General features: G+C 33.8%; 2 protein-coding genes across 31 annotated transcripts; one reads left to right on the forward strand and one right to left on the reverse strand.

Annotated features, from left to right (window-relative positions):
• Window positions 1–305: 305 nt before the first annotated feature.
• On the reverse strand, window positions 306–7,156 carry LOC147394407 (uncharacterized). Of its 11 annotated transcripts, none has more exons than XR_015181500.1 (7): window positions 6,808–7,156; window positions 4,859–5,071; window positions 4,583–4,713; window positions 2,707–2,793; window positions 2,499–2,609; window positions 1,528–1,781; window positions 306–596 (listed from the first exon to the last, which is right to left on the reverse strand). XR_015181500.1 is itself a non-coding variant. In XM_086454171.1 (7 exons), the coding sequence occupies exons 5-7, from the start codon at window positions 2,517–2,519 to the stop codon at window positions 485–487; spliced, it is 387 nt and encodes a 128-aa protein (XP_086310297.1). In that variant the 5' UTR covers window positions 2,520–2,609; window positions 2,707–2,793; window positions 4,583–4,753; window positions 4,859–5,071; window positions 6,808–7,150; the 3' UTR covers window positions 306–484. The 11 variants fall into 11 exon arrangements, 1 of the variants encoding a protein (XP_086310297.1); XR_015181498.1 differs by having other exon boundaries at window positions 2,499–2,604; window positions 4,583–4,753; XR_015181496.1 differs by having other exon boundaries at window positions 4,583–4,753; window positions 4,850–5,071.
• Window positions 7,157–7,631: 475 nt separating this feature from the next.
• LOC147394408 (serine/threonine-protein kinase AFC2-like) lies at window positions 7,632–22,419 on the forward strand. Of its 20 annotated transcripts, none has more exons than XR_015181479.1 (13): window positions 7,632–8,464; window positions 8,588–8,626; window positions 9,276–9,348; window positions 9,437–10,491; window positions 10,753–11,277; window positions 12,546–12,643; window positions 12,743–12,845; window positions 14,588–14,936; window positions 16,466–16,524; window positions 17,418–17,499; window positions 19,387–19,498; window positions 19,617–20,031; window positions 20,382–22,260. XR_015181479.1 is itself a non-coding variant. In XM_086454164.1 (9 exons), exons 5-9 carry the CDS (start codon window positions 11,155–11,157, stop codon window positions 14,819–14,821), a joined length of 384 nt encoding a protein of 127 aa, XP_086310290.1. In that variant the 5' UTR covers window positions 7,636–8,464; window positions 8,588–8,626; window positions 9,276–9,348; window positions 9,437–10,491; window positions 10,753–11,154; the 3' UTR covers window positions 14,822–14,940. The 20 variants fall into 20 exon arrangements, 14 of the variants coding, with proteins under 14 accessions (XP_086310288.1, XP_086310289.1, XP_086310290.1 ...); XR_015181480.1 differs by having other exon boundaries at window positions 19,850–20,031; XR_015181484.1 differs by having other exon boundaries at window positions 7,637–8,464; window positions 14,588–14,624; window positions 14,799–14,936; window positions 19,387–20,031.
• Window positions 22,420–23,660: the final 1,241 nt, after the last annotated feature.

A 23,660-nucleotide genomic window follows, 5' to 3' on the forward strand; every position in this document is an offset into this window, starting at 1 on the left:
TAAGATGAAATAAAAAACCTAATATAGCATTGGGTTCGGGTTGAGTTGGATTGCTTGTATCTTCAGAAATTTGACGGATCATCCTGTCAAATATGCCGGTCAAATATTTTCTTGTAGAATTTTTTTTTTTGACGGCCCTAAACTATCAAATTATTGGGGAATGAGCTTAAAAAAAAATCATAGAATATGACCGTCGAATATGGAGGTTCAACAAATAATAGGGTGATTCTTTAATTTACCAATCACAAAAAACGAAATAGTAATAAAAAAATTAAAAAAATATATAAAAAACAAAACAAAAATCATAAAACAAACTCCAAATTAAATTAAACTCAAAATTCATATTATATATTGAAATTCCATCACTAAACAAGTTCTAATTGAAGTAATTAACACTTAGAAATGAAATTACGTCACATAATTGCTTAAAAAATGCGGTGTACAGATTTTGTTCCACTTTGCATTCCAACCACAACACCAGAGATTATCCACTTAGGAAGCTTGGGAGGTCTCCCAATGGTCTCAGTGAATCATTCAATGAGCTCTGAAGGTGAGTTCCCATGCAGTATTCTTCCTCGTGCCAACTCACAATGTATCTATCAACAATATCCAGAATATGAAAGACTTCAAACAGACTATATGTCAAAACATCAAGCCATCAAAATATGTTACAGAATGTTATTTAACAACCATGAATTACCCGTATTTGAACTGTATCGTGTCTTGTTAAATCGAAAACAAAATAGTTGTATCCTTCAAGGTAAAGTGACCTCATTTTTTATGTCATAAGGGGTTGGTACAAACAAGTTCCTATGTGTCGCATTGAAAACCATAGACGCTCTATCGTGAGACGGGTTCCAATCAAACTATGCTTTGGGTAAGTCCCCATGATAAGGCTGCCTAAACAACATGGAAAATTGATCGAGAGAATGTGAATCATCGTTAGGTGAAGGAGTTGTAGTGTTTGTGAGATTAACAGTTGAAGACTCAAGAATGAGTAAAAATATGATCTCTTGAAGACTCATGAGTAAAATTGCCCGATGACTAATGAGTCAACTTGCCTGACTACTCAACGAATAATCGTTTTCCCAATATAGTTAAACATTCCTAATCTAGGTAGATTGACGTTTGGTCAATCACGATACACATTCCTAATCTAGTGGGTAGATTGACGTTTGGTCAATCACGACTATCGGCTTTGTCTCATTTCAAATGATTCAAGCCCAATTCTTAGGGATAACTAACTTAAAATGTAGTTTTAAATGTTTTTTTGGGTATTTATTTCTCTCTTTAAAAGTAGGAAAACTTCCATTTGAAAGCAGTTTCACGATATGCAACAAGTTGGAATGAGTTGTGCATAGACAATTACAGCGAGCAACTGAGAAACGGAAACTTAAAATTCATGATGGAATGGAGTGATTGTTAGATAATATTACGCATGCAAGTGAAAAATCAACAATAATTAATTTCAGCATGAGTAAATTTAAAAAAAAAAAATCAAGAAAATAGAATATACATGTACCATACCTCAGTTCATGGCAAAATATATCAGTCCGATCATGCAAGAAAGGTCTCAACTTTTCGAAGAATTTATCTTCAACAACAAGGTGCTCTGATTGGGACTTGAACTTTTCTTCAAGGCTTAATGTATAGAGTGATGTGGCTAGGTGAACAATAACCGATGGATCCGAGTCCTCAAGGTTAGCCTGCAATTCCCTTTGAATCCATGGTTCTATTCGCCACTGCATTCTTTCCTTCACATCATCATTCCATAGTATGTTCTACAAGTAGAATGAAATGAGATATATATCAAATGATGAAGATACAAAGTTTGGGGATGCTAGTCATAACTCATAATTAGTTTCTCAAGTGAGATTCAAAGCATAGTTTTGTCCTTAATCCATGTATGTTCATGTTGAAACTCAAGATTAAACAGTAAGAAGTCTATGTGAGAAAAAGTGCAAAATTTCCTTAAACCCAAAGCCTCATTTTCTTATGGTGCAATTTCTTTTAATGGCTTCAAGGAACTCTTTTTTAGGGTGTTATCTTCGGGTGGGAGGTTGCAAGTAAAGCAAGTAAAGATCTTTAGCATTTAAGGTATCCTTGACCTCATTTCTCTCTCTACTTTGGTTTAATGAATCTTATACTATCAAAAAGAAAAATATAATCTCTTAACAATGTTAAGTCAGTTTCTACTTACCACAATAGAGTCACATTTTAATAGGCTCATAGAATGAACCTTCTTCTAATTCAACAACTTGAATCAATCACAAAAAAATATAGAAAGTGTACCTGAACTTTTAAGATATATATTCAACCAAAACTCATCGTAAATAGAAAATTGAATTGCCATTATAACAAAAAAGTAACCAACTAATTGTTGAACATATGCAACCAAGCTAGAGATTTTTCTCCACTCTCTCCATAAGTAGAAACCCAAATATTAAACAAAATACAGAATCAGAGAAGATAGACAATAATAGGATGAAAAAATATACCTTTGTCAAACATAACTCCATTTGCAATAGACTTGACAAGATTTGCTTGATGTGGTCAGCTTTTCAATATCCACACCATGCTTTCAATGGCTGAGGTTACAAAATCCTGTTCTGAAATATAATGTTATTCAAATGTGACTACACTAAACCATTTTAATAGTTACAATTACCGTAACACCTTTTGTTTCAATGAAATAGTTGCAAATACCTTTGAGGATCTCAATTGCTGGATCACAACCTCCATAGCTTTGCTTCCACCAATAAAATTTAGATGTGAAGTGTTCATATAATCCATCTGAATGATTAATATAGTCATTTCATCAGCACAAGACCCAAACAATGACATAATAGTCACAAACTCCTCATTTTCAAATAAGGTTACAAGACCTATTAACAAATATATTTGAACTTAAAATCATGGAATTCAATTTTTCAAATAAAAATTTTATACATCTAGTCCATGTGCCCTAGGCCTTAGACTTTCTAATTTCATAGTGAGCTATTTCAAACCAACCAGAAACATTGAATTGCCTTACTCTTCAAAGAAATATAGTTACCAAAATAAACCACAAAGCTTAAAAAACAAAAAAGCAAAAATGGTAACCAGAACTATTGTCAAATTTTGTGATTTTCACGTAGTGGATGACTGTGTCTTGGGGAGAAAATCAGCTAGACGTTGAAAATGATAGCATTTAGGTCATTTATGGTAGTCTCAAAGAGAAGTCATAAGTCAAGGGAGGCATGTCATCAATCTCAAAATACAAGAGGGTATTTCTGATTTACAAAAATATTAGAGAAGACCTTCAACGTGGACATGCCATCAGTTAGGATACTTAGAGAGGATCCAATGTTTGTCATAAATGAGGACTTCATCTAATAGATTTTTATCTTTTGGTCTACAACCCTAGCAGGGAGGGAACCCAGTTACTACAAACAGAACATATAAAAATAACTCAAGCCTTAACAATGGCCATCATCTTATTGTAACCCCTCATTCTCGACCATATACAGACAGATATAAGTATTTGTGATAAGGCTTCGATGCAAATAAGTATGCTGCTGCTGATACAAACACTTACAAATACAAATCTAAATTTACAAAATGAAAAAGCATAAGATGGTTGCTAAGACATCTTATTTGAATTATCCCTGTCATTGAGATGGAACTTTGATTCATGCTTTGGTAATTAATAGAGTTGTTTTGCGGCATATTTAGTAATTTTGATTTGCTTGTATGGTTTATATAATAGTCTCTAGAATTGGAGTTTCAATTTGATACATTGCTTATAATCTGTGTTTAATAGTGGAAAGGTTTATCTTTTGTTGGATAGCTGTAAAGGGCTCATACAGGGTTGAATTTAATAAAAAAAAGAGTGAATTAGTTGTTTTTTTTTTTCTCCATCTATTTTTTTTCCCTGATTTTGATGAGCTGTTATTAATGTTGATAATGAGTGCTTTTATTTGTTTTCTAGTTTTTCTCTAGGCAGTTCTACAAGCTAGCTATGAGGGATTTATAAAAATTGTACATCGTAGGCTAGTGGCTCAAGATAGAGGATTCATCATTCATGTTTCCTTCCCCAATAATTTGGGTGATGCTCCTAGGAATTAGACAGTAAAGGGAGGGGTTTATGGTGAGGTGCATTACCAGTGGCCTAGCTAGTGCAACCCTTAACTAGTATGATAATTTGCATTGCTTAATTCTAGGATTTTGGAACTAAGTTTTGAACGAGTTCAATGGTCGAGGTTGCCTTGAGTTCACAACTGTGGTCGTGTGTGGGAATTGGGCTCTGAATTGTGCCAAGAAGCTCACTAGTATGTTTGTGTGAATCTTAAAGAAATGTTTGCCTCATTCCTAAACAAGGGAGTGAGGGATATTTTAGACATCGAAGGGCAATGTGCTGCGTGGAAAGTAACAAAAAACAATCACTGTTGGGTTTCTTTTGCTATGCAAGCTCTCATTAAGTTCACAATAGCCATTGGATGCAATGGCATCTTCAAAAAATATACAGAAATTGTCGTCCAAGTTTCTCAAAAATGAGAATCCTTGCAAAAAAGGGGAACAAATAATTAAAGCAGTTGCTGACCTGAATGTTAGGAGCAAAGCCACCTTCATCACCAACATTAGTTGCATCTCAGAGACAATGACTAAGCAAATGGTTGACCAACTCCCTACTAGACTTAACATAGAACACAGAAGTTGACTGAAGTGACACCCCTAGCCATAAAGTTATCCATGGTTAAGATTTTCTGAAATGCTGGCAAACAAATGAAAAAATCTTCAATGAGATAAATGGGACATTCCAAACACATATTGGACCAAGGTAGTAGGGAACAAACAATAGATATTGAACCTGCTGTACCAGATAGAATCTTAAAAAGTCCGAGTCTGAAACATCCAAGGTATCCCGGTTTAGTAGGATTCCCTAACAGCCAATGCACACAAAACCACCAAAATGTACTTGAAATAAAATTAATCTCATCATCTCAATAGTTTCTCCTTCAACTTTTAACAGGTATCATTCTCTCAATGCACAAACAGTTCAATAATTCTCAGAAACAATACCCTTCAACTCCTGATTAAAGAAAGAATGTCATCACAAAATGCTCAGAAGTTTTCCAATGAGTGAATTTCTAACTACAAGCCTACTTGTATAGTTTGTGTAGTGTTTTCCTTTACACATATAGTCTTTTAATTTGGGTTAAAGAATTGCCTAGAACCAATGTGATATATTTAAGTGGTTCCTACCTAAACTTAAGTTCTCTCTCTCAATACAATTGAGAGGTGTTACATACGTAATTCGATTAGATCATAGAATATAATGAAGGACGAAGAATATAAACCAATTCGAGATAGTCAATCTCCAAAATCCAACAAAAGATTCAATAAGTATTTTATCCGCATAATTTCATTTATTTAAGCTCAAAAGCAATATAAATTTTAAATACAAGATGTAAATTACACCGTAAAACATTATTCTAAAGTACCTACTATCTTACGTATTCAAGGAACTACACATAACTCAACTTCTCTTTCAACAAGACTATGATCCTATGCACTCCATAATGGAGATCGAGTTGCTGTTTCCAAGCCTTCTCAAGAACCATTGCAAGGAATTGGCAGTCCGATGACTAGGGCAAGGACAAAGATGATGGAAGAGGAATTGCAAGGCTTGATTGTGGAAATCCAATACAAAGAGGTCATTCTAGAAGATTCTAAGGCTAACTTCGGAGATATCAAAGTTTCATCAAGGATGGTTAACTATCTTTTCATGCAAGAGATCAATTTGAATGCTAGGGTTAATTGGGAATTTTTATGTTCTAATTGTCCTTAGTTTTGAATTCTTTATTTCCTAAGGACTAATTAGACTTTCTTTATTTTTTTTCAATGACTAATTAGAATTAATCTTGATCTAATTTGTCTATAAAAGGGGATCTCATTTTGTAATTGAGACACAATTGATAATTTACATCTTATGAGATTTTGAAGTTTATTCAAAGAAAACTTTAGTTTTGTTTCATGTTTTCTTTATGGGTTCTTTATGAGTTTTCATTCGAGTTCTTGAAGAAAAGACATGAATCTTCGACTTATCAAGGAAGTGATCAATCATTGTGGTGTCATTAAATTGAGGTTTCAAGGACTTAGTTTCCTTGGGATTTTAGTCCGATCAACATTTTAATTTATTTTAAAACAATCTAGAACGTTCGAAGCCTTCGAATAAAAGGATTCCTAGAAGAGATCATCAAGAGAAGGTCTTAATCCAAGAAGGTTCATATCACTCCACCTATTCTAACTATTCTTCCCTTACAAGGACTTGATTGATACACCTCATACACCCTAAACTACATTATATCAAGAACTATAAAATATTTATTTTGACTTACCAATAATCCATTATAGAGTTTTTGATTGAAAATAAAACTCTAGATCCTACACTCATGAAATATTTGGGATTCAAAATCACAGCATGAATATCTGAACTAACACATATTTTAGTATCGAAATAAGTAGGTTTTTGGATACAATGTGAAATCCACAATTTTTTGAGATAAAATCCTAAAATTCAAGTTAAACACTAAGTAAAAGGTGGCTTGTGATTCAATCTAATTCACACAAACAAATAAGAAAAGAGATAAGAGATTTAAAATTGGAATGGTTTCTCTTAATTTAGATTTAGGTTTTGTGTGGTAAAAATCCATTCGTTTCTCAATCAAATCAGCGTGCATGATGAAAGATTGGTTTAATTTCAGGGTAAAAACAGAACATCTGCAGAGAAAAAAATTGGGAGATTAAGAAAACCTAGATTCATACCTGAACGCAGTCTTCGTGTCCTTCATTGGCTTTGTAACCTTAATCCAGTTGTTTAAACTCGAATCAGATATTGATTGAAGGATTGAGAGTGATGTGAGTGAGAGAGAAGAAAAATACGAGAGTGATGGAGAGGATTAACTAGAGAAAACAAGAGATCGAGCGAAATCGAAAGAGATGTGAGATCAAGAGAGATCGAGAGATAGAAGAGATGTGAGATCGAGAGAGAAACTCCTGTTTAGTAGGTTAGGGTTTTTAATCTCAAATCGATCGAGAAAGATAGAGAGAAAGAGAACCTTCCTCTCCTCAGCTCCCCCACACTAAAAAGTTTGGTTTTATTTATTTTTTCTGTTCTATTTATTAAAAATAAAAAATAAAAAATTGCCGCCTAAAGCCCACAAATTCAACTAAAAAAAATTGACGGTTTGAAAACATAAATCTTTTCGTCATATTGGGATTTTTTTCACGTAGTGAACTCAGGCTTAACTCATTTTTTACATAACTCAACCCAAGTTCTCAATCACATTGAGTCCGGGTTGAGTTCAGGCCAGCTCACCCGGGTTGCAGCCCTAGTAATTACATTCGTTAGTATTTTTTCTTTTTTTTTGTGTGTGTGGTGGTGGGGGGGGGGGGGGTTCTACATGTCATGTTTTAATTGGAGATTAAACACATGATCCCAATGTGTTTTAAAAGTTCGACTGAAACAAGCCACATGGACACCATTCCTATTATAGGAACCGTTCCTATAATGTAACTTTGTCGGTGTATAAATTTATGTTGAATATCATGGATGGAAACCTTCAAATTACAGTCCCAAAATAGCACACCTTCACTATTTTCTGTTATTTCCTAAATGATTATTTTATAAGTTGTTCAAGTATTTGGATAATCAAATACCTCTAAATTAGTAGATTTGTTGTAAATAGAAGTTAGGAGAATTTATACATTGTAGCTAGAATATAGAAGATCTAGAACAGTTTTAGTTATGCTAGTAATTTTAGTTTTGACCATTTTTTGTATCCAAATCCCGAGAAAATAATGTAATAAAGGCTCTGCTTGGCATGCTATAATCTTTTGAAAATGCAAATTACTTTCTGAAATCAATTTTACTGGTGCATGGTTACAATGGAAATTAAATGATTTGCATGGACACTACAAAAGAAAGGGCTTTTAGAGGCCTTTTTTGGGGCGATTTAACGAAGCGTCGCCTAAACAGCAACCTCAATGGCGGTTTTAGATTAGCCACCTTCCAAGAGACTAAATCAGTGGCATTTGGTGAGAAACACCTCAAACGATCAGAAAATAGAGGTGATTTTTGGTAAAACGCCTTCAAAGAGATGATTGAGGGAGGCGATTATTGCAAAACTGCCGACGAATCTAGGTCTATTTTGGTCCAACTGTTTGATTTTTGGGGGTGATTTTCTCGCGGGAACCCTAGAAACTCTCGATCTCCCTTTTTTCCTTTGTCTCATACTCTCTCTCCATCTCTCTTACTTTGAATCCTGCAAGACTTGTGATTCCCATTAAATTATGATGGTTTTATTTTTGGGCATGATTTCCCTTTTCTCACTCTTCGATCCTCCTTCTTACAACCATCTTCCTCTCCCACTCTTTGATTTCTCTTAAATCTTCAAAGTTCAAACAACATTAAAGATTACAGGTAATTTCAAATCCTCATTGATGGTCTCTTCTTTTGTTTCGAAGATTTTTAGTTTTAATTTGAGATTGGATGTTTTAGAGATTTTATTCTAATCTTTGTTTGAAATTTTGTGGATTTAAGTAGTTCGGGATGGATTGTGAACTGTTCAGCTCTTCATCGATTGTAAGTCCACTCTTTCTCTTCTCAAATTTGGTTCTTAAAGCTTTTTTTATTTTCAAATACTCCTAAGGTGGTTCCATGGCTAGTGAAAAATATTTATGTATATCTAATTTTCTTGTTCTCATGAAATCCTAATGGTTGACTTCAAGAAGTCTCAATTACCTAATCTAACTCAGTAAAATTTCCTTAGAAGGACTAACAAACATAATTCCTTACTGGTTTAATTTTTTTTATTTCAAGACTTACAATACTGAAACTAGTTAATTAGAAGAGAATCCATCTAATATTTTAAGTTGGGTCATGAGTTTTCTAACTTTACCCTTGTATTCTTATTGGAAGATGTTTACATGAATCTGATTGATTTTTTAATGTTTATGATAGGTTTTAAGAAGATCTTGAATTTAATTTAGTTTGAATATTATTTACTTTATTTTTCTTATTCTAAAATAATGATTATGTAAACCTGATTTTAAACATTACTAAGTTGGAGCTCGCAATTTGCAACAAATGATTTAATGAGCGTTCATCAGTATGTCAATTTCATAGTTTAATTAATTATTTATTTAATTTGCAATGAATTATTCAATTAATGTTCATTTTGACTCCATACTTGTGTTCTAACATTGTTTGTAAATACAATGGTGCTCAAAAGAATCCCGTGACAATCTTGTGACATTGGAGCTCAAACGAATGTCTAGTTCAGAATTAAACCATTTTTTATATTGGTGAGTTCCCTACTTTATGCTTACATGCAATTTTTTAATTAGTTTAGATTGCACTAAGTATGAATGTCATTTACTTTTCTTATGGCAGGGAAGAAGAGAAGGATGTGAGAGATGTTATATTTGTAAGGGGTTATGATTGGCATATTGGCTTGGTCTATGTCTATTTCACCATTAATAGAGACATTTTGTTTTAGATATTAGCATTCTTTCTTCCTTTTTAGATAGGTCTATGGTAGTACAAGTAACTCTTTGTTGAAGGTGTAGTGGTTTGGGAAGCTAGATGGTAGTGGTCGACGAAGAATTATTGTTAATTAAGCTTCAGTTTTTTGTCCGTTGAGCTCCTCTTATGTTGGTAGGTTGCTAACATACCAATTGACACAAATAATTTCTGTTTTAATTATTTATTTATTTTTTTGCACTTCATAGTAAGTTAATAAGGCATATGTATAGGTAGAATTTTGTCTTTTGGAATTCAATGTGTCTTTTCATATTGGTAGTCGATAAGGCATATGTATAGGTAGATTTGCTAACATTTCTGGGAAATGTGTATCTACAACAATGTCTATGCTAAAATAAATGAATTTTTTGGGCATTCTTATTATTACTAAATCCATATTCTCATGTGTCTCATGGTACCTAGTTTAGGCATGAAAGATTCTTGGGACCTTTGAAGGCATTGGACTGCCAATGTCATAAATGGCATTACTAAATCCATATTCTCATGTGTCTCGTGGTACCTAGTTTAGGCATGAAAGATTCTTGGGGACCTTTGAAGGCATTGGTGATATTGTGTTATGTTGTTTCTTAGAATATGGCAACGTTGGCGCTGCATGGGCAACAATGGTGTCATAAGTACGTGTTCTCAATTTACCATGCTTTATGAATGGGTTACGTTTTACAAGTGTATTGTCATGTTGAGACGATGTTGCGATCAAACTTATACGTGATTCCCTTTCTTCCGATATTGTGACTAACAAGTGCCTGTTTCAGGTTGTTATAGGTTTTATGATGATTGAAGCTCTGAACAAGAAAGGGTTTAATGCTTTCTGTATATCTGTTCCATCACCAGAGGAACTTCTGCAAATTTTTTAGCTTGCAGCGCCAGTGTTCATAACAAAGATTTCTAAGGTTCATTTTATTTAGGTGGTTATTTATCTATATTCTGGTCACATGTAGTTATTTCACTATAGATAAGACCTTTATTTCAGGTGGCCTTCTATTCTCTCCTTACATGTTTTGCTACATCTATGGGTACAATGACCAGTGCAACTCATCAAGTTTCTATTTTACTCACTCTTCCAGTTTTGCAATTTTGAGTTATTTGTACCATTTTCTGTTATTTGGTTCTCATCCGTAAGGAGCTCTGTTAGATGTGTATCTGATAAAATTATTATGCCACTGAAGGTGATGATTCAAGTGTATTTCATGTGTACTGTATGGGGTGAACTCCTCTCTTAAACTGCACAGCCATTTATGCCTGAGTTGATTTCGGAGCTAATCGAAGTTTGACAAAAGTTACTATTGTTCATTCTCAATGCCGCATCCAATACCATATTTTAATGTTTTAGTACTTGCTTCTACCATTATCTATTTCTAAGACTTCCACTGGGCATTTATTTGAAAAAACATACATGCTATTGGTGGCAATATGGGTATTTCAGGTTTTCATTTCTGTTTTAAGAAGATGGATGAATTTGGTACAAATACCTTTTTCTTGAAAAGTGGTTGTAATTGCACTCTCTTTCGAGTAGTGTCTTCTTTTTGTTGAGTGCTTACTAATTGGTATACTATTTCAAACAAGCATGGATGCTTCTGAAGTCACTTGTGATAATTGGAGCCATAACTAGATCAATATTAGGAATTGTTGGAACATATGTTCCTTGGTTTTTGCCTAATATCTTTACATCTGACAATGAGATTGTCGGAGAGGTTAGTTTTGTTCTCTCAAGTTTCTTATTTTCTTGGTCATTGTAAGCAACCAAATTTTCCTCTTTTCTTATTTGTTGATATGGTGACTAGTGGAGGGATATCATAGAAGAAAAAACTGTGTGAAATTGTACTTGGAAGAAAGATTGGTTTGCTTTTAGTATTTTTTTAGTGAAAAACATAGATTGATTTCCAATTTTACACCCACAACCTTTCTCATGCTTAGAATGAAAAGCCACATTGACTTACTGTGTGATCCTCACTTTACAGGCATTACCAACATTTATATCACCATCCCACTTGCTTTCTCATGCTTAGAATGAAAAGCCTTCGCATTACTTATATCTGTGGATTATCATTTTATTACAAAGCCCCATGTGGAAGATCTAGTTTGACATAAAGGTAGCATTTCAAACAGTGTCCAGAAGTTTTCTAAATTACCACTATTAGAGGAGAACGACATTCTCAAATAAAAAATAGATGAGAATCTATTAGGAGCATTATAAACCAATGTTGAATCTATCTTGAAAATAAGGCCTACAGAAAGCTATATGAGATGATCAGTTTGATTCCTTCATATAGGGTTGAAAATTTTCAACTTTATTTATTGATGAGAATCCAAAGGAAGTATTGAATCCAACCAAGCTCACCTTTATGGTTTCTAATCAGCTCACCTTCACCTCCTATTGTTGGGTAATTACCTAGGCATGCTCCATCAACATCTTTCAAATTAGAATAACATACCTGGCAAATGTAGGGAACAAACACTGTTTTGATAGGGATTCACACTTTCAGCAAAAATAAAACATCTTGTTATCTCACAATTTTTACATCTCAATTAGCAATTCCAACTCCCTCAACCACCTAGAAATTTTTTGAATTACCACTATTAGAGGAGAACGGCATTCTCAAATCTCACTTATTTTCAGGAGTAGATATATAAGAATTGACATCAAAACATGTCTTAACTTTACGTACCATTAATGCATAGGTTCTGCTCATTTGTTAGGTTAATATCACCCTTAGACTAGAATTCTTGAACTTCTCAGTGAAAGCTAAAGCTATTCTCTTTTGATATATGGAGTGTTGGTTGTATACTTGTAGAGCTATGCTCGGTAGGCTAGTTAACTATTTGATTTTTTTTGTTTTTATTTTTTGGGTGTATTTCCAAATTGCTGGTTGGTGTGTTGTCTATCTATATGATATATGTGGTTTAGAGAGCAAAATCCTAAGTCAAACATAATGTTTATTTTTTATTGTTTTTGTTGCAGGGAGTAGCACTGTTTCAGACCCATGAGAATTTGGAACAGCTAGCCATGATGGAGAGGGTTTTAGGCCCATTGCCTATGCACATGTTGAAGAGAGTAGAGTGCGTATTTCGTTGAAGCCCCTTTTCATTCTACTAAATTTATATAAATCTGGTGGTTAGATCCCCTTATGTATATATTTATATCTATTTATTATCCAGCTGGCACGCGGAGAAGTATGTGAGAAGGGGTAGATTGGACTGGCCAGAGGGCTCCACGTCACGGGAGAGTATAAAAGCAGTTTTAAAGTTACCTCGTCTTTTTGTGTGGTGCTTGTTAATTACATTTGTTTATCTTGCATGCATACATGATGGTGAATTGTGCTTATTATTTCCTTTTATGGGTGCTGCTATATGTCAGAATCTAGTAATGCAGCATGTTGACCACTCGGCTGGGGACTTGATAGATCTACTGCAAGGTCTCCTTAGGAGGTCTTGAAAGAAAAAAAAAGGGGGAAAAATTTGCTTCTAGGAGGACCTCTCTAGAGTAGTAGCTCTCTAATGGGCTTGCTCCTGCTGCTGCTCTAGTGACAAAACTGTGTTCCTAGTGCAATTACTAAGGAGGAGGATGTTTACATTACAATGTGTTGTAGAAAAAGATCTTTTCTGGCACACAGATTACGCTGTGATTCCATCTTTGTTAATATAAAGAGGAGCTTTGACTGGCAAAGTGTGTAGCCATTACTTTATTTTTTTTGTTCTGTAAGAATTTGTATCACAGTCTAGTAATAGTAACACAATGCATTCTAGTACAGTGGGCATTTGGGTCTTTTCATATTGGTAGTTGGGGTCAAGGTCATCAATTTCAAAGCATAGGCGTATCTCCAATATTCAGCAATACTTGAGGGGGCTAGTGTAAAATTTTAAAAAAAATTCAAAAGCTTTTATAGCGACGGCCAAAACTGCAGCTGAAGAGTAATTTTTTTTTTATAAAAAGACTACCCTATAGCGACGGCCAATAACGGTTGTTGCTATATGTCATTTCTCATTTTTTTACTTGTATCTATCTTGTATAGATGATTGGAGTCTAGTTTGCAAATATGGGTTTTTAGTTTTAGATGAGAAGACTTATTATCTGAACCAGTTTCATTTTAATCAGATACTACCATATATATTTATGTTCTTTGTTTGTTAATGTAATGTCAGAGCATTATGGCTATATTTCTCTGTTTACATTGTCATTCTCTTCTGTATGAGTAACAGTCGTAAAATCGAAGTGGTACCTTTATGCAAAAACTCAAGAATGTTTTGAATGTTGATAATTGTTTATTATGTAGGGGATAAAATTAGAAAACTTATGCATAATTACTAGTAATTGCCACAATACATGCATGACTTGCAAGTGGAAAATCAGCCCTAATAAATTTATATGCAATCGCTACTGTGGGAGGCGAATAATTTGTTTCTTTTGGGATGTTATTCTAATTTGGGAACAAAAATGTACCAAATAATTCCTCTATATTTCCATCATTCGTATGGAAGTTTTAATTTAAACAGGTGTGGTCTAATAAATCAATGGATTGTTGTGGCCCTATTGGAAATATCAGCGGAAGTGACGACCTCGTTGTGAATTATATGTAGGGTCAACAAAATAGCTAGTAGAAACCAAAAGAAATTTAAATCTTCTGCAAAAAGTGCTAAAAAATTTCTCTGACCATATGCATATGGGGTTGTCATTGTTGCTAGAGTACTTGACAATATTCCCTTCTCATGTTAATAATGCTTTATGCTAAAATCTAATTTAGCAGATTGTTGTTGTGATTTAAGCCATATTCTTTGGTTATTTCATAGAGTTTGGTTGATATGTATTGGTTATTATATAGGGGGAGCCTGTGAATCAGCAATTGATATACTTTTGGTGTTATAGCTGTTTTTAAACTCTGAACTTTCAATCTGTGTATCTGTTAAGAGATACCAAAAGGGGTGGGTTGCGTTTTTATAGCATTATGAATTGTAGGAATATCTTTGATTAATCTTGTTCATTTTGTTCATGTTTTTCCACCACAGCATGGCCTAAATCCAATACATGTTGCTGCTGCAAGAGGTAATTATGGAGCTGTGGAGATTCTTCTCCCAGTGACATCTCCTATTCTCTAAGAAATCTTTGGCACATTGATCTCTATTTTGAATTATGGACTTGTTTCTGTACCATACAGTCCATTGAAGCTGTCTCGTGTAATTTTAGGTCATTCATGCCTTTTGTTCAGTGTGTTCGTAGGCAACATTAGGCTTCTCATTTGATTATCATTCGGGATAGATGGACCCAAACAAGTAGCAATGAAGCTACCTGTTTGACTTGAGGATCAAGCTGTCAGTGACGCCATCCATGAGATCATTGCAAATGACATATTCTAAGGTATGTTTTGGTTGCACATGATTTATGGATTTACTATTTTATTTTGCCAAAGTGAGCATGGAGATGGGGTGGAGCATGAGAGATGATTGGCTTCAAGTGCGCACTAAATCCAAAAAACATATAACATTTGTTTATAATTCATAGAGTTGTCTCTTTTTTTATAGTAAACATATTCATGAATGCGTAATTTGTTTTTGGATTTCGTAGATGCATGTTTAGTAGATTCTAGTTTATGTTTGGTAAAATATTTATTTATGGGTTGTGGTATCTTTTTATAAACAAGTGAAGTGATAAGTGAAATTTGTAGTGCTAATAGCACTTCTTTTTCTTTATATAATTGTAGGTTTTATTTTGGAATGAATATTTTATTAATTTTTTTTACAACATTAGAGGCGGTTTTGAATTGCCTCTAATGTTGTTTTTTTTTTTTTAAACTAATTTGTTATTAGGGGCGATTTTCAAACTGCCTCTAAAATATAAAAACCGCCCTTAAATAACAATATTTAGAGGTGGTTTTAAAACTGCCCTTAAATTATTATTATTAGAGGCAGTTTTCAAATAGCCTCTAAAATATAAGAACCGCCCTTAAATCATATTCTTTAGAAGTGGTTTTTAAACCACCATTAAATTATTATTATTAGAGGCGGTCTTCAAATAGCCTCTAAAAATATAAAAAAACGCCCTTAAATCATTATTTAGAAGCGATTTTAAAACCGCCCTTAGTTGGCCACTGAAAGGAATCAACGACGCCACTATAGTGGGCGGTTTGACTAAACCGCCCTTAAATATATTAGAGGCGGTTTAGTCGAAATTGGTGGCAGTTTAAAACCGCTTCAAAATACCTCATATTTTGTAGTGGGATCACCCAAATTCTTAAGAAATTTCAATAAATTATTTAAAGCACAATAAAATAACGTAAATCATTTGCAAAATCGCAAATGAAATTTTTTATTGCAAAGATCAACTACTCACAAATAAAAGATTTGCAAGAGATTTCCCAATGGTTACCAAGCAATAGTAAATCGGTCATTGCAAACCATTTGCCGTGCATATCAATTACATTTGTAAACGTACCAAACATGGCCTTAATATGGTTTTGTTTCTAGGGACGATTAACTATAAATACTTTAACATTACATTCACCTGGAGATTGTTGCTTGTTACTTCCCCCAAAAAATACTTAAAACTAAAATAATGCTGTAATATTAAATCTGACTAAATTACATGAAAACTTAAATGTGAAGGAAAAAAAAACTTGGCAGATTCTCATTCGATTTAATCAATTTTATCAGATTGATTTGAGATCAAATAGATCTCAGTTGTTCCAGTTTATAGATTGGCGATTTCCACTTAGTTTATAGATTGAAATCAAAATGCTCAAATCAATGATGAACTAATTAGTAAACATTAGATATGAATTAATATACTAGATTGCTATTTCAAGGCAAATTTCATAGACACCTTGATCTGTGCTTTTAAATGTGAATAATATACTAGATTACTAATTAGGTTTTGTTGATTTCACACAGATATAAAACATGGATATAGGGTCCAGCTAGCTAAAGACGAAGCTTGATTTTACATGAAGGTCAGTTCTATTTTCTGCTTTCAACCTTCAAATGTAAACATATATTTCAACACCACTGAAAACCATGATCATGTCAATCTGGATTGTTCATTGCTTTCTCTTATGGAAATTAGCACTAAAAAGGTTCAATCCATGTCTTTGTAGAGTAAATTTTCACTACAAAATTGTGAGTTTTTAGCGACAATATTATAGTGGCGACAATTTGGTTTAAATGCCATTCATTTGAATGGATTTATTAAGCAAAAGGCTTATCAGCAGATGTCTACATAAAAGTCTATTTACTAGACAACTTGGATCAACTAATTGGTTACAAAGTCTATTTACTAGACAACTTGAACACATTTCATAAAACTAGATTAATTTGATTAAAAAGTTTCTTGTATTAACAGAATTAGAATAAATATCCTATCCACAAGAAGATCATCTCCAAGAAACTGAGTTGCAATCTTGTTTAAGGCTGGCCTGTACGTCATTATTCTTTTGTCTCTGTTGGGAATCCATTTCTTTGATTGCATTTTAATCAAATGGCTTTTACATTTTTAATAATTTGTTGTCCTTTTGTTTTAACATTTTTAATGATCAGAAAATCGGGAAGTTAGTAATCCCAGGATCACTGATCTGTTTGAATGAACAAATAGAACAATTATTGGAGTGCAATGTAACTTACCTTATGGAAATTAGGAACACAAGTGAACAAGATTTTTATAGAAGCATCCATGATTTACACCAGTGTGCAGTTGTGTATCCTGATGAAAGGATAAAAGTTATATTGGCTAGCTATTCCCATTTCTTTGATTTCTTTTTAGATATGTAAATGTTTTCTAAAACATTATTTCCATAATTAAGAATAATATGATTTTGGGTATAATTCAAAATATTTCTCCATCTTGCAGATTCCAATTCGAATATTTGGGGATAGATGAAGATGTCGAAGCCTTGGAGAGGGCTATAATCTGTTTGAAGAAGCTGATAGAGGTATGAGCTACTTCTAGTTAATTTTTTATCCACTAAAATTCGCAACAAGGATCATCCAATAGACATGTTTATCTTAAGCACAAACATACATGCCAATAGACATGTTTTTATGATTTGCTGATCTCTGCCGCTTGATTTGCTTTTCTTTCTAATGGGGTTAGATGTAATGTGTGATCTTTTCTTTTCTTGCTTTGTTTCTTTTAATCTCATTTCTGACTTTGCCCAATACTTTTAATGCTACATTGCCCTTAATTAATGTATTTTTAGTGAGTGTTACCTATTTCTATTTGGTGTTGTTACTGTTTTTTTGTAATTTCAAGGCGGATATACTTTGGTTGCGGGTGACCTATGATGTTAAGGATCTAAACAATGATCTATTTATTAAAGAATGGATAAATGTGAGACTACTTTAGTGGGTATTACTATAAGCTTTCTTTTGGTTCTGTTTCCATATATGTTCCCTTTCCCCTCTAGCCTTTAGCCTAACTTTTAACTTTGGAATAATTGGTGTGGTGGATCTTTGATTCTATGAGCACTGAGTCATTTTTTTTTTTTATAACTTATTTTAGCTCCTTATTTGATTAAAGGAAAATGCAGAAGTAGAAGTAAAAGTGACATAGCTGACAAGGCTATATATGTATGTAAAATTAGATGCTTTTCCATTGAGATACGAGTGAAAAGCATCTATGGCTATGTGTGCACCTCTACATAGCTAACGAGGCTATATATGTATGTAACCCTGTTTGTAATGCTTCTCAGTTTTCTTAGGTTGGCTTTGGTTCTTAAATTTACTTCTCTTTTTGATTGGGATTATGGTTATAATGCTTATGTTTGTCTTTGCAATCTCATGTCTCCCAGCACTAGAACTTGAGTTCTTTTTCTATCTCCGGTGTCGTGACAGCAGAAACACAATGAGACAAAGAATAAAAACAGCAGCAACACCTCCTAAAACCTCTCCTGCAATGATTACAGTCTAGAAGACCCATATGACCCACAAGTATGCATAGGATCGTTTGAAAAAACAGCAAAAGAGTTCATATGGCCTTTAGCTACACCACCAATAGTGGCGGTACATGTGGCCATCACTATTAATAATAGCGGCGGTTTTTTGGTATTTGGCGGTTAGTTTCCAAGATTCAAACAATCACTAACTTGCTAACTGTGTACTCAAAAGCATTTTTCAAGTCGATGGCATTTTCATAGTTTAAGGCATAAGTCAGGGGTATTTGTACAGCTAAAACGTAGCTATGAGCCATTGAGCCTATATGGTGTTACTTATTAGTATGAACTGTGAAATGATATACTCTTTATTTATGTATTTTCTTCTATATATATTCAAATTTTGGCATGCATTTGTTGCTTGTTTGTGATAAATACAACATATGGGATGTGCTTCTCCCCTAAGTTCCATCTTTGAATAAGGCATAAATATAGTCAGTCAACTTGCCGTTTTAAACCTCTACTCTGACTTGAAGGAAAAATGATCATGGACTTGGAAACTCACTTTTGAGATCATTAGCTCGTATTCAATAAAAACAGTTGCTGTATGTATATTGCAAACAAAACTTGAAAGAATGTTGGGTGTGAGCTCTAGATTACACGACCAAGAAAATTCATGATTGAACTTCTACTCCATAGCCTTTTCTTTGATAATGTAGTTTCTCATCTATCTTCCTTCTTCTCATTTGTTCTTTTTTCCATTCATCTTTTGCCCATGTCATATCAATCTCCTTCTTTGTCTTGTTTGGTGCGGGTGGCATCTTGCTCAGTTCAGTTTTACAAGGATATTGGGGGGTGTTTCATTATCAAAGAAAGACTATGTATCTTTCTTGTTTTAACATCATTCACATGTGCACTTATTTATTAATTTATTTTTGTTGGAGTCAGTCTTTTCCTCTGAAAACTCCCCGATGGTGGATGCTTGGCAATTGTGCTACGAACTGGATTTGAGGCAAGTCAAGGAAAACTGATGCGGACAATTTTATTTTCCACTGAGAGGGTAAATGGTTTCTAATCCATATTTAAAGAATGCTTAATTGTAATAAATGAGCCTTCCATGTTTTCAAAAAATTGCTTGGCTAGTCTTTCTCAACCCTTTTTCATTTTTTGGGTTACAGCAAACAGCTGGGAAAGTGGGTTGTTTATTCTGTTCTTAGTTATATTTGCCATCATCGCTGCTGGTTATGTACTTAAAATGGTGCTATGTGACCTCCGATTTTTCTGGAACAGCTATCCAATAACTTGAAGTAATATGCGTCGACTCTGGGATTTTCTCTTGTTCTCACCGTATTTAATGATACTCCCTATGTTTCAATGTCTTCCTTATTTACACTCTACGTCTTTGTGGTAGGGGTTAGAGGATCCAACAAGGAGCAAATACAAGCTTTTCTTAAGTTGTTCATTCATTATTACCTCTGTGACCCCCCCGAGCTGCCAATGGAATTGTCAATAGCTGTTAATACATCTTTGATTGCATTAGCATGGTGTGGGATATTCTGCAGTGAGCCATTCCGAATTCCCTTTGCTAGAAAGGTCAGTCGTATCTACTTCAATAATTATAGTCGGTCATTGTCCTGTTCTGATGCTTCCTTCCTACTTCCTTCTTTGTAGTTGTGATGCTAATGCCTACAACAACATAGACTACTGGAATTGGGATTTTTTTATTTATTTTACTAATACTATAATTTAGTCACCGATGGAATATTCTGGAGCGCAGTAGATTGAATTTTTGAGTACATGTTTGTTCTTCCACTTGGCACATGTTCTGTTATTGAATGAATGGTTAACTTTCCATTTATGGGATTAACGCAAGGACACAGAGTTTGTGTGTGTGGGCGGCCCCTAAACTGTTTCAGCTTATATTATAACTTTCTTTATTTCAGGTTGACATATGTTGTTTTGACAAGACAGGAACTCTTACGTCGGATAACTTTCTTTTATGCTTCTCAGTTTTCTTAGGTTGGCTTTGGTTCTTAAATTTACTTCTCTTTTAGATTGGGATTATGGTTATAATGCTTATGTTTGTCTTTGCAATCTCATGCTTCCCAGCACTAGAACTTGAGTCCTTTTTCTATCTCCGGTGTTGTGACAGCAGAAACACAATGAGACAAAGAATAAAAACAGCAGCAACAGATTTTCATGTCCTCTTCACAGCTTCTATGTATCCATATGGTCGATGTTTTCCCCATTTCTTTGTTCACCAAAACAGATTTTTCTGATTTTCTTGGTGCACATAGAAGGTATCTTTAGCCTTAATAAGAGAAAAAACACTAACCACACTAGCCCTGAATGCATGAATACATGTATGTCAGATCACCACTGTTTTCTATAAAGAAAGGTGCAGAAAGACTGTCCATCACAGCAAACTGCATATTCTCAGTCATCTATACTATCAGCCACAACCCTGTCAGCCCCTTGGATCATTTAACACACTATTCATGCACGCGCACACACACACACACACACCACTGATTTAGTTATAAGGTTTGTTATAATCTTGAGCATCATGATTTAGTTATAAGGTTTGTTAAAAGATACGATGTGAGTAGTCCATTTGTTTGATAGGTGTAATGTATGCCACATGGATGCAAATGCTCCATACCTTTTTCTTTTCTTTCCTATTGTTCATGGTTGGTGGAATTAGGGCATCTCGATCTCTTTCTCAAATTGGGAGATTTCTTCAATAAGTTTATTCTCTGCAAAGAAATTAGATTTCTAGTTTGAAACCTACTCAAAGTTCAGTTGATTTCAACACCAAAATTCAAAGGAGGGCAATAAATGGCATTGCAGGATTCTCACCCTCATCTACTTTGAATTATCAGTAATTGAAACTCGATTTGTTGCACAAAGTACCGATATTTCCACTTACATGTAAGTTTATCAGAAAACCCTATAGATCTAGTCATGGAGGATGAGTAATACTTATGTTTACTTTTTCCTTATCATGTGTGTTATGCTTCAATTTTTGCCAACTAGGGTGCATACATTATTTATTTTAGTTTGGCATAGATTAGTCTTGGCCTATCTGAGTTAAGCTATTTACTCTTCATCACAATTGGATTCATCATGTTTCCTGGGCAGGTAAGGTGTAATGTGATACATTATAACGTTCTCATGAAAATTTAGGATAGTTCCATAGAATTCACATAGATTAGGATGAGACAAGTTAGAGTTTGAATTTATCTTTAGTTAGGCTTTCTCAAGGGCCATGTAATTGTATTCTAAGAATCAATAAAAATTCATTCAGTAATATTCTAAAATTCTAGAAATTCATTGATAGTTAGAATAAATTTGTCGACTGCATCAGCTGATATGTTTTAAAATATTCTATATCTTAATATTTCATTCATTGGGCAGTTGGTGTTTGAGTATGCCAAAGAAAGACCGATCATCTTCTCGACTTTCCAACCTAGTGCAGTAGAGCTGATTAGGAAATTGCAAAAAACTTACCCAGTGAGTGGTATTTAGGTCTTGGGTCCTGATAGACATGGTCGTGTTCATGGTGTCGGCCTGGGACCGACTCCTAGCAAATTATTTGCATCATATTCCGAAAAATCCTTTAGTGATTCTGCTGAGGTACATAAGTTGAAGAAGAAACTAGAGTCTTTGAAGCAACAACAGATTGTGAGATATGCTGAGGTGGAGAGACTCAAAGAATTGATCATTACTCTAATGAAAAAGATAAATTCTCACTGATAATATAATATGTTGTGTTTTAAAATATTTTATTAATAAATAAATATTTATTTATATGACTAATTTGATTAATGTATATGAATTGTAGGTTGATGAGCAGCAAAATCAACCCGACAATGATCAATGTCCACAACAACAACCATGATAGATAGTTTTTGTTTTTTGAGTGATAAACATGGATTTATAAGCATTGACTCTTAATTCAATCGACTTATTATTTTGTTATACTTGAATCTTAACTAATTTGATTTACTAAGTAATTGTGTTTAATTGACAGGTTGTATAAAAATATGTATTTAATTACAAATAATTTTAAAATAAAAGAAATTAAAAAAAAAAATCTTATTAGCGGTGGCCATTACCACCACGATAGGCATTCAAAATTGTATTCATAAACGTGGTAAAAAATTAATTAGTGGCTGTTTTTGATTGCCACTATAGGTCTCAAAGCGACTCACTCATATCTATAGCGACGGTAATATAATCTATTAGCGGCGGTTTTTGACCGTCACTATACACATATCTATTGCGACGGTAATACAACTATTTACCCCTCTAAAAACCTAAAATTTTGTAGTGACTTTACTATATTTCTCCTTTAACCCACTTTGTCGTCATTCCTTTTCTCCCCCTTTATTAATGATACCACTCCAACTTCATTATTTTCCACTTTTAAACCCCCCCCTTAAACCTAAAATTGTTTTAACAATACCTCTCCAATTTAATTATTTTTTCATTTTTACCTCTCTTAACCTTAAGAGGATGCCTGTGCCATAGGCATTGGCAAACTCTGATTCTCACAAATCTATCTCCATGTACTTGCACCCGAAAATCCTAAATAACTGAGAAGAAAGCAAGAGCAGCACCGGATTAATCTCACCACCAGGTGCAATAGCATTAAGTGTACCAGCTGAAGTTTTCATTCTCAAGTCAAAGCATTCAACAGCACCGTCCTCACCCCCACAAGCAACTAGTCCATGAAGTTTACTGAATTCAGAAGGAAAATTGCATCAACCTCTATATAACCATATGACTGTTATTATAGTACAAAATTTCAAATTAATGAAAAAAAATAATAGAATAAGTCCAAAATAGAAAATAGAACAATAGTAATATTCTCAACCACCTTCGAGAAGTTACATTTAATGCTGGAGATTGAGTACTCAGAGAGGGGAGAAAACAGCCCTGTGAGCTAGAAAGGTGTAAGAATTGACTGAACCAGTACATAAAATCAATTTTGAAAAGTGTCCACATTTAAAATCCAGCAAGTAGTAAGACAGAATAAAATAGGACAAAACAATAGCCACATACCAATCGCAACATGGTGAAAAAGCTAGTAAAGACGAAATGCTTCAAATAATATACCATAAAGTTAAAAAACACAATTCTTTATAAGTCATTATTTAAAAGAGTGAGAATCCTATTTATTGATAGGGAGGGGGCTAATAAAAAATCTATAATATAAG

The sequence above is a fragment of the Akebia trifoliata genome, chromosome 9, assembly GCF_017979445.1.
Source record: "Akebia trifoliata isolate Shusen 1 chromosome 9, ASM1797944v1, whole genome shotgun sequence".
Lineage (NCBI taxonomy): Eukaryota > Viridiplantae > Streptophyta > Magnoliopsida > Ranunculales > Lardizabalaceae > Akebia > Akebia trifoliata.

Excerpts from the sequence above, each read along its gene's own strand:
- LOC147394407 (XM_086454171.1), bottom strand. The coding sequence starts at position 2,519 with ATGGAGTTATGTTTGACAAAG. Across the intron at positions 1,782-2,498 it reads TGGAGTTATGTTTGACAAAG|AACATACTATGGAATGATGA; the intron begins GTATATTTTTTC and ends TTCTACTTGTAG. Across the intron at positions 597-1,527 it reads ATATTTTGCCATGAACTGAG|ATACATTGTGAGTTGGCACG; the intron begins GTATGGTACATG and ends TATTGTTGATAG.
- LOC147394408 (XM_086454152.1), top strand. The coding sequence starts at position 11,155 with ATGCTTCTGAAGTCACTTGTGATAATTGGAGCCATAACTAGATCAATA. Across the intron at positions 11,278-12,545 it reads ACAATGAGATTGTCGGAGAG|GGAGTAGCACTGTTTCAGAC; the intron begins GTTAGTTTTGTT and ends TTTTTGTTGCAG. Across the intron at positions 12,644-12,742 it reads CACATGTTGAAGAGAGTAGA|CTGGCACGCGGAGAAGTATG; the intron begins GTGCGTATTTCG and ends TTTATTATCCAG.